This window comes from Melanotaenia boesemani, chromosome 10 (assembly GCF_017639745.1).
Source record: "Melanotaenia boesemani isolate fMelBoe1 chromosome 10, fMelBoe1.pri, whole genome shotgun sequence".
NCBI classification, from domain to species: Eukaryota; Metazoa; Chordata; class Actinopteri; order Atheriniformes; family Melanotaeniidae; genus Melanotaenia; species Melanotaenia boesemani.
The window spans coordinates 24,371,492-24,381,767 of record NC_055691.1 but is presented as its reverse complement, the minus strand read 5'-3'; the positions used below and the strand labels follow the sequence as shown (position 1 = coordinate 24,381,767).

Genomic DNA, 10,276 nt, shown 5'->3' with positions numbered 1-10,276 from the left:
CCCGTCTCGGTTTTCACTCTTCATTATGGGGGAGGAGTTTGCTGTATGGATGCTTTTACTAACTGGCCTGAATAAACCGAGCCCTTTGGCAGAGACTGTGTGATCCCTGGAAGCAGGCTGGTCTTACAAATTCCTTGATTTGGGGCGAAACAACGAGCTGATAAAGAAGTGAAAACATGGCTGTTGCGGGCTGCACGAAATGCATAAAATACATGTTATTCTTCTTTAATTTCATTTTCTGGGTGAGTCAGTTATTTAACTTTTTTATTTTGGGATTTTGTTGTTTAACCGAAACGTCTGCGTTTATATGCAAAAAAAAAAAAAAAAAAAAAAGGTTTGATTAAGCATCTTAATACATGTATGTGTGTAACTCGGATCTTTTTTATTTTAAAACTGAGGCATTCCCGACCATCAGGGCCGCTCTTATTAAAGGAACTTGGATAAATCTTACAGGAGGTGAAAATGCTCAGTTACTTTACATACCAGTTCAAGGTGATTGAAAAAGTCAAAGACAGGAGCCCTTCGCGGTGGGTTGGGTTCCCCAGTCCTCTGTGTATGTTTGTCCTATTAACTCTGCTTTAGATCCATTATCTGTTGTATGTATGTATGATTGTATGATTTTTTTTACGCTGCTTTTGAAGGGACACTTAAAAAACCCCTTTAGTGCTAGATACAATACTGTTCAAACAGACAGAATTTTCTCACCTTAATTTTTCTTCTTTTTTCCCCAGAAAACAAGAGTTTTTCTTTTTTTCTGTTAACTAATTCAGAAACAAGGTACAAGGGTAACACCTTCATGCCGTTTCTACATCACACCAGGACAGTGTGGATATATTCACTTGTGGTTTTGATGAATTGATCACTTGCCTCTTCATTTCCATTTTTAATGCTGCTAACTTTAGATGGAGCAGAGTCACCATATCCTGGATACACTACACTGATTGACTGTTTCCTCTGCTGGTTTTATGGCTGTCACTGTCTTTGTGAAAACTCTTGAGCTCTCTCTTCCTTGTTCAGCTATTTTTCATGAGGCTTTAGTTTCCTGTTTTTATTTGAGAACAATGGAGACCAGGGAGGGCAGAAAAAAAGCCAGCTATCTTGATTTAAACATTGGCATGAGACAATAAGGTACATGGCACCATCACTTTAAATTAATAACACGTATAAAAAATTATGCTTTACTGATACAGAATGTTTTAAACAATGCTGTAAAGCACAACCTGTGCTACAGTTTACTGAGGTGTCAGGATGTCCTTTTCTTAAGGGATAGTGGATAAGAGACAGGAATGGATGTTGATTTCATCGGTTATTCTCATTTTACACTGGCCCAGGTGTCATCGTTGTCTCTTTTGGCATCATATGATAACACCTCGATTGGCTGTTTGAAAAGTCTTAAAAGTTAATGACTTTTTTTTAAAATATTCATTCTAACATTTCTCTTGTGGCTGAGATTCTCCCTAAAGGTTTCATCAAAGTGAGAAATGTGAGAACGAATAATTAAAATCTACATTTCTTTCTTTTGTTTTTTTTTTCTTTTTTCTTGGGACAGCTGGCTGGAGGTGTGATCCTAGGAGTGGCCCTGTGGTTACGCCATGACAGCCAAACTAGCAACCTCCTCATACTTCAGTTGGAAGGCCAACAGGCACCAGGCACCTTTTACATCAGTGAGTATACACTACAGGAGACGTCTCACATATGATGAGGCTAGATTATTATTACTCATGTATTTTTGTAGAAACAGGATTTTCTGACTCAGACAGGGTTACAGACATAATATTTTATAGAAGCTCCTTCTATGATTTGTCTGCAAACATTTTTATTTGTAAAGTAATAAGAGACTAAAGCTCTTAGACAAATGTCATTGTATTGTTTAATCCATTGAGAAATTTATTTTACGTTAATTTATTTAGCTCCTGTAAGTTGCTTTACATCTTGTCTTTATGTATACACATGGTAAAAAGTTATCAGTTATCTGTGCATCTAAATGTCAGAACTGGTTGACAGTGATGTGTAAAGTTAGAATGGGCGTCCTGACCTCTAAGAAAAAAACCAGGAAACAGGACCTGCGTAAATCCGCAGCTTGACTTAAGAGTGTCCCAGCCAGCTGTACTTGACCACATAGTATACCATGATTTCTGTATCAGATAAATATTTAGGAAGAAAAGTCTAAGTCTCACGTCTTGTTCAGGCGCTTTCAAGAAAGCAGCCAGATGCTTCAGACAGCTGTTTAGACAGATGTGGGCTCTACCTTTAAGGATCATGCACAAATAAAAACAAGAAGCAATGCCTTCTGTTGCTCACACCTTTTAATTATTTGATCCGTAAAGCATCCTTTTTTGAAGCTGCAAAAGAAGCTCTTGTTTGCTTCAGCAAAAATAATATCCCCAGAATAAGTTGCATGTGTCTGAAGTTGTGGCCGTTACATGAACTTAGGAAACAAGTCATCATCTTGCCTTCATCTCTGCCTCCAGCGATCCAAAGAGGCTGCAGTACATGACACGGTGTAAATGTCCATCATCTTGGTTTGTCGTAGTGGTGAACTGAAGTGAGCCTATTAATTTACATTTTGGGCTCCTGCTGCTCTGCCATACTTACTCCTCAGTAAGTATACAGAGCAAAGGCAAACCTCTGCTTTTTATAGAAGAGAGGCAAAGTCATGATTTTAAAAACAGGGCAGCATGAGAGGCCCACCCAAGAGAGATCAAGGGAATGTTTCTTTTTTTTTTTTTTAACCCTCCCTTAAACACACGCCCTTGCATAATTCAAGTAACCTTGTACATGTGCACATCATCCCTCAAATTAGTGTATGAAGTGGGTGTTTTTAGCATACTGGCTCAGTAAAGTGGTATTTATATAAGACTGAGAATACACAAGCTCCTACCTCTGCACCAGTGCTTGAAATCATTATTGGTGGCAGTTTTCCGCTCTGGTTAGTGCCATGGCTTTTTAGACTGCTGTAGTTTAACTTTTCAACTTCTTGCTGAGAGGTGGATGAGAAAAAAACATAACACTCTCAGGTCTGTATAGTAAATATGCCAACACAGTCAGGACAGGGTTAGCTTAGCTTAGCATAAAAAGTATGAATGGGGAAAACAGCTGGCCTGGATCTATTCACTAAAGCGCTAAAGTGGCTGGGTGGATAACAGCTGGCTGGTAGGGAACTGGCTCCAGCTTCATATTTAATGAGTGGATATGAGAGTTAACTCAGTATGAGAGTGGAGTCAGCATATAACTAGTTATTTACAGAGACAGGAAGCACATTTACTTTACAATTACATAAAACCAGGAGTTAATCTAGCATAAGATGTTAAATACTAATAAGGCATAGCTATTTGTTTGAGATGCTTTCTGACATTATTTATTCTAAAGATTTAATAAAACAGTTCACATTCATGATTGATTTCCACTTTCTTTCATTTGTACAGTTTAACAGTCACTGTATATGCATATCATTGAGGTTTCATCATTTCTTGCTGTTTTTATCTGTTTCACTGCAATCTTACACAAATATGTTAAATAGTTTCATTAGATCGCAGTACAAGATCTAACAAGTTAACAACAAAGGTTCAAAATATACAATACTGCACTACTGTTTTCTGGACTTTAAAATCATTGTTTACCCACATCTGCTTTTCAAAGTAACCACATCTTTATATTTGCTGATGCATGAAACTGGTGGTCTGATACTGTAAAATTACTGCATCTTTTAAGGCTTCTGAAATGTTACATGCATATGTTTACTCTGTTAACTGAATCAGGTTTAAGTTTTACATTATAAGAAACTCTCACAAATGTGACGTAGCACAACTTTTACATGTTTCTCAGTGTTTATGTGGATGTAGGGGGTAGTTCACGCTGGAACTACAAAATATTAGACAAGAGAACCAAATTTCACTTTTATACTTCTTTTTCAGTGTTAGTTGAATAATGTTATATATAAAATTTAAATAAAATATGGTTAGGAATAATAAAAAAAGGCTTAACCAGTCATACATACACAGTTACAGGTTTGTACCTTAATGCTTGTGAGACTTTGATGTCTATAACTAAACTGTAGCTAAACTAGCTGCCACTTGAGTTCAGTTTTAGTTTTATCAAAGAGTCTTGAAAGACATTAATCCTACAAGTCTCAGCTAAAACTACAGTAGCCAGAGCGGTACCTTTAAACTGGTGGCAGATCTTCTAAGTAGTGAATCATTTTTGGGTTACTGTAAGCTGGGTCATACACATGCTGTGTAACTTTGATATTCACTGCAGCTCTGTGCATGTTTTCTCTGACCTGTTTTTTTTTCAGAATCTTTCTTTGGCACAGATGAAAGAGGGGAAGGTTAATGTGGTCTTTCTTAATAATTTGTCTCCATCTCATTATAAAATGTGACTGGTTTTATTTTATTTTTTTTCTGTCATGCTCTAACAGCAGCTTTTTTTTTAATACTGGATGAGAAGTACAAGTTTAATCTGGCGTTCACCTCCTCTCCCCCCATCCTTTCTGGAGATTATACTGAGAGACAAGAAATAAATGAACTTCTCTGGGGGTCTTAAATCGCATGTCTCTTTTAAAGACTCAATGGCCTCCAAACCTCAAAGAGTGTTGTCATAGTAATGGAAGGCAGTGGAAATAATGGCTCCTTTGCTGCATTGCAGAGTTACTGGCTCTGGTAGCCGTTTCTCGGTGCAACAAAAGTTCTGAAAGAGAAAGCGGGGGTAGACATAAGGATAGGGACTGGTTGTGCGTGATAAATGAGATACAGTGTGAGGTGTTGGAGGCTGGCAGACCAGAGTCTCATACTCTCAGAGAGCTCAGACAGGCTGCGTTAAAGGCTTTGTTTGGTTTGAGTGTGAATAAGGACAGAAAACTCTGAAAGTTCCCAAAGAGTCTTGCTAAAAGAAAAGCATAATCATCTTTTTAATTAAGTGAAAGAATTAAAAATGTAGCATCAAGACACTACATATTGGGTGCTCATGTTTTGTTTAATTTTTATGTCATACCTGTGCTTAGTGGTTGTAATTTCCCTCTGGGATTATTTGTAGTTTCACTTTGGGATTATAAAGTATGTTTATTTAATTTTATTCATTACATTACATATAAGTAATGGAGTAAAAAATGAAGGTGAGTCATCAGATTACTATAAAACAATCATCATCCTACACAGAATTTTACCTTCTACAGGGACGATTTATCTTCATCACTTCCTGGTTGAACAGATCACCCAGCCGCTAATCTGTGCCACACATCTGCTTCCTATGAGACATATTCTGTGGAAGTGAAGCTTTGGCCTACTCATGCCTCAAATATTCAAACAACATTTTCCTCTTTGTATTCAAAACATTTTTGCCATCTATTGACTTTTTCCTGCAGTAAAACCATTTACACGCTCTGCTCTCTGTTGAAATGTTTTTAGATTCTTATTTACATCAGTCTTGCTCCAGCATGTGTGTGTGTGTATGGCTTTGTATATACACGGTTCATCCTGTTTCCTGGTTAACTCAGGGTCAGCGGTCAGTGCATAAAGGGGTTTGTGGGGAAATCTGGGGTCTCAGGAAGGCATTTCCTCAACCTAACCAAATGTTATGTGAAATCAGCTCACCCTTTCTAACTTCAGGATGCTGATATTGTCATGTCATCCCACTGAGAAGGCAGGAGAAACATCCAGGAAGTTCGAGCTGGGACTTCTAGCACTGACACTGCTGCCACCCAGTGGTCTCATGATGAACTATATGGCTGACGGACTCCCTCCTGTGTTCACAGGCGTGTACATACTGATAGCTGTTGGAGCTGTGATGATGCTTGTGGGATTCCTTGGATGTTATGGTGCCATCCAAGAATCTCAGTGCCTGTTGGGGACGGTGAGAGTCTCACTTATAGACTTTGGAGATTTACCTCCATGTTGTCCTGTTTAATCCAGAAAAAAGCATCACTTTTCCATTTATGTAATTCTTTTTAAACATTTTGATAAATATCTTGATAATTTTTCTGTAGTTCTTCTTCTTTTTGGTGATCCTCTTTGCCTGTGAAGTTGCTGCAGCGATCTGGGGTTTCATGAACAGAGACACTGTACGTACAACAACACACACATCTAATGCATATATGCTTCCTCCTCTATTTCAGCAAACCTAACCAGTTTGTTGTGGTGCTGCCCAATTCCTTATTATCCACAGATCTCCAAAGAGCTTATCAATTTCTACGACTCTGCATACATCAAGGCTGTGGATGTCTCAGGGTCTCCCAGTAAAGACGCAGCCATCAAGGTGTTGGGCGTTTTCCACAGTACGGTATGTCCTGATTTTTAATTATGATGAAAATAAATATATTTTATATTATGCATGTTGTTAATTGAATGACTTGCTTCTTCCTGCTCCTGTTTTCCTTTTCAGCTCGACTGCTGTGGAAAAGGAGATGACACTGCTCTTTTCTTACAAGTCGCTTCCAGCTTGTGTCCTGGAAAACCTATACAAGCCTTTCAGAGATCCCAGGTACACACAAATTCTCCATTCATTTATTAAGAAACCGCTTACTAGGCAAGCTAATTGTTAGAAAAATTCTCAATGAACGACGGACACTCAGATTGGGGAGAAGACACAGCTGTTTACTACAATTGCAAGAGTTCATTACACAGCCGGGAGTCAAGCTGAACACATGGCAGGCGACAATGTTAGAAGTGGCTTCCAGTCCAGGACACATCTTTATATACCCCTATCACCCCCTGGGAACTGTTGTCTCATGGACTCCATAGTCAGGTTTCACACTGACCTATTACAGCAGGAGGGTAATAAAGTCATTTGATGTGTTTTTACAACTGTATTCACTCCCATAGTTTGACCTTAAAATAACAGTGTCCTGTTAAAAACAGTTCTGGTCACAATCATTTTCTCACAGATAGTTACTATCTGATCAATACAAGATTATTTTTCCATCAGCAATATTTGCCCACAAGGATTTTGTCTGCCAGACAAACTCATCTCATGTTCACTCATTCATTTTTTACTTGATTATGTTAGTGCGACCTATATTTTAGTTAAATTTAATTAAAATATGTTCTCAAACTGAAATATGGTTATTTCAACCTCACAGTTCCAAACAAACCTATCTATTAAACAAAATAATATTCTCAGGCTCCGATCCTTGAAGGCCACTGCAAGTTTGAGATGCTTCGCTGCTCCAACATTCCTGATTTAAATTCAGTGTGTCCAACAGCTTTTGTTAAGTTCTACACGTGTAGTTCCAAACCTGGGATCCCTGAGCCCCCAAGTTTTTTTTTAATCATTTGGATGTTTTGTTCACATGGAACTGACATTTTGGGAGCATGACAACACTAACTTTTGAATTCAGGTCTCAAAATGAATAAATGGGGGATATGTTCTATAAAAAAAATATTTTAAAACACAAAGCCAAGCATTGTTTCAGCAAGGGGTGGGTGGAGAAGTTCCACGGCTTTTTGATAGTTGCGTAAAGGGGTCCCCAAGGAAAATAGGTTGGGAACTAATGTTCTTCACAATGACCCATTCACTTGAGTCAAATGTCTTAAAGCAGGGAAACATGTAAAACCTGCAGGACAGTGGCTTTCAACTGGATTTTGAGATTTCTGGACTAAGACATACCTGAATAAAAACAGTGTTCAAGGATGTTTTTGTACACATGGATCTGGGTACAGTAGTAGTGAGTAATATTGACCTAAATCACTTCCAAGTCACAGACACTTTAATTCATTAGACTTGAAGTTAGTATTGACATTGCATCAAGATGATATTTTATGTAAGAACCAGCAATCACTTACAACCTTGTTTTAACATAGTTGTCAATTACATGTAATCCATGACAGAAGAGATGTGTGTGTGCGTGTAGGTGTGTGAGACAGAGAGAGTTACAGAAGACCTCATTAATCATAGCTTCTTCACCCTGCCTCTGTCTCCCTGTAGAGCTGTCACAAAAAACTGACCTTGCTGTTCTCTGAGAAGCTCTACCTCATCGGTCTGGCTGCCTTGGTGGTCGCTGTGATCATGGCAAGTTTTAGTTTAAGAATCTATGTGATCATCTCACATTTTTCAAATATTTCAATGAATTCTCCAATTTTATCAACTAAAAGAGCTTAACTGTGATAAAATTTTTCTCTTCATTCAGATTTTTGAGATGATCTTCACCATGGTGCTCTGCTGCGGGATCCGTAACAGCCCGGGAGTGTATTAGGTGTCCTGCAAGCAGCAACGAGCCACATAAGCCGACACTTAAGTGTTTTATGTGCCTTAGCTCTTTTGCTGTTAACATCAGATGGATATATCTTCTTTTATCTTAGACTAGAAAATGTTTTGTATGTGCTGTTAATCTATCCCCGCTGATCTTAAGACAATAGTTTACATACTTGAGGTGAGACAATCTTTAGTCATCAACACACATAACATAAATTTTATACATGCAGTTTGTTGGAAAATGTTTCTCTAGATGTGACTGATTCTCTTTTTATGGATGTATAAATTGTAGATATACGTAATATGTTGATAACATTTTGAGGAGTGTGTTTTCTCGGGTTGATTGCTTATGTTGCTTCTTGCTGCAGTGTGTCAGTATTATTTAAGTGGCAGTTTTTCTGTAATCAGCAAGGATGCTTTCAGTCAACCGTGTGCCTCTTCTTTGACCCTGATCAACCATCTCGTTCTGTTTCACCTTTGTTGACTTCAAACACCTCTCCTTGGACAGAGACAAAACTTGTATTCTTTCTCTAAACCTATTTTAATAATGCTAATAAATTATGCCACCTCTCTTGTACCAGCTGTACTTTGTTTCCTTCCCTTTCTACTTATTTTTGCATGTTACCGTTATAGTTTCTGCTCATATATTGTCTCCATGTCTATAAGCAGTGAGCAGTTCCATCAATCAATCATTTTACAACTGCAAAGAGGCTCAGTAAACATTTCATCAGCCATAAGTTTTACAGTTTAGCTTTGTATTATCTTATCCTTTCATTCTTCAGTATTTTCCCAACATAGCACTTCACACTCAGGTTGAAGGCTCACCGTTGGTTCTTAGTTTCTAAAAGTGAAGTGGGAGACAAAGTCTTCAATTATTAGGCCCCTTTCTTATGGGGGGAAAACAAGATTTGATGTAATTGTTTAATTTCCAGAGCTAAGCAGCTTTTTTATTTGGACCAGTAATAAAGAATCTTCTTTAATTAGATTCTAATTAATTGGATTGGTTTATGATTGGCTTGAATTGAATTGAATCTTGCCTTGAGATGTATTTTGTTGTGAACTGGCTCCCTGTAACTAAGCTGAATTGAATCGCATCCTTTGAGCTTCCAGGTTTGCTGTAGTTTCCGTTAGTTTCCACAGGGTGGCACCCTTTTATGAGCCTCATGCTCTCCCAACATAAACTCTTCCATGTAGCAAACTTAACTAACAGCTCAATTAACAGCCCAACTGACTTGTATTTCCAGCATTGTTGTAGCAGACACACCCAGAAACGTTTGTTAATCCAGCAGGTTCACTTTTTCTCCAGAGCGAGCAGAATATGTGCAGTGATGATGGCTGTACAAAGTTAAGATTTCAGTATAGCGTTGATCTTAAACATGCCATCATGTTTACATAATTTTTGACCACATAATCTCAAAATGAACCTCTTGAATGAGTCTGCCTTTCTATATTTTTTTCATTGATACTTCATGTTTTTGTGTTCTGTTCAACCCTGTCACTGTTTCCTTTTGGTCTGTTGCTGGAGTTTCGAACTTTGCCCTTTGGCTCCTGATTAGAGGTGTCTTAGAGCTATAGTAGACAATGATATTTAGCCAGATGTGTGGTATGCACAACAAGGTGCAAACAATTTGTGGAAGCCAACTTTCCTGTTTCAGCAGGACAATGCTCTTAATGATGAAATGGAAGGCTGAATGTGAGACAGGCCTCAACAGCCAAGATCAGTGTCTGTTTGCAGATGTTGTTGTCGGGAGTCGTTTCCTGCAACAAAATTCCAAAATCTTATTGCAAAAGACTGTGAGAACCACATGTTGGTGTAACTGGCATTTAATAATTACATATGGTATGGACTGGTGTAATTACTGATTTTGTGCTGAGGTTTGGCAAACTATATTTTAGCATCTATCAGTATTAAACAATGAACAAAGCAAAAATAATTTGAGAGATTTATTAGCACCAGTGGTCTTTATTTGAAAGTCTAATGACAGGAAAGTGGGCGTAGAGAGAGGGGGATGTGCGCAGCAAAGAGCAAGAGACCAAGACATGAATTCAGCAACAACTTTCTGCCTCTGTATTTGGAGCACTTGCTCATAGT

The 10,276-nt window shown here is 38.1% G+C and overlaps 1 protein-coding gene across 1 annotated transcript; it reads left to right on the top strand.

Moving 5' to 3' along the window:
* The first annotated feature begins 72 nt into the window (after positions 1-72).
* LOC121647305 (CD81 antigen-like) lies at positions 73-8,761 on the top strand. The gene is made up of 8 exons (XM_041996620.1): positions 73-242; positions 1,550-1,664; positions 5,750-5,847; positions 5,981-6,055; positions 6,160-6,273; positions 6,376-6,474; positions 7,918-8,001; positions 8,120-8,761. The coding sequence occupies exons 1-8, from the start codon at positions 177-179 to the stop codon at positions 8,183-8,185; spliced, it is 717 nt and encodes a 238-aa protein (XP_041852554.1). The 5' UTR covers positions 73-176; the 3' UTR covers positions 8,186-8,761.
* The last annotated feature ends 1,515 nt before the right edge of the window (positions 8,762-10,276 follow it).

Excerpts from the sequence above, each read along its gene's own strand:
- LOC121647305 (XM_041996620.1), top strand. The coding sequence starts at position 177 with ATGGCTGTTGCGGGCTGCACGAAATGCATAAAATACATGTTATTCTTC. Across the intron at positions 1,665-5,749 it reads ACCAGGCACCTTTTACATCA|GCGTGTACATACTGATAGCT; the intron begins GTGAGTATACAC and ends CTGTGTTCACAG. Across the intron at positions 6,274-6,375 it reads TGGGCGTTTTCCACAGTACG|CTCGACTGCTGTGGAAAAGG; the intron begins GTATGTCCTGAT and ends TTTCCTTTTCAG.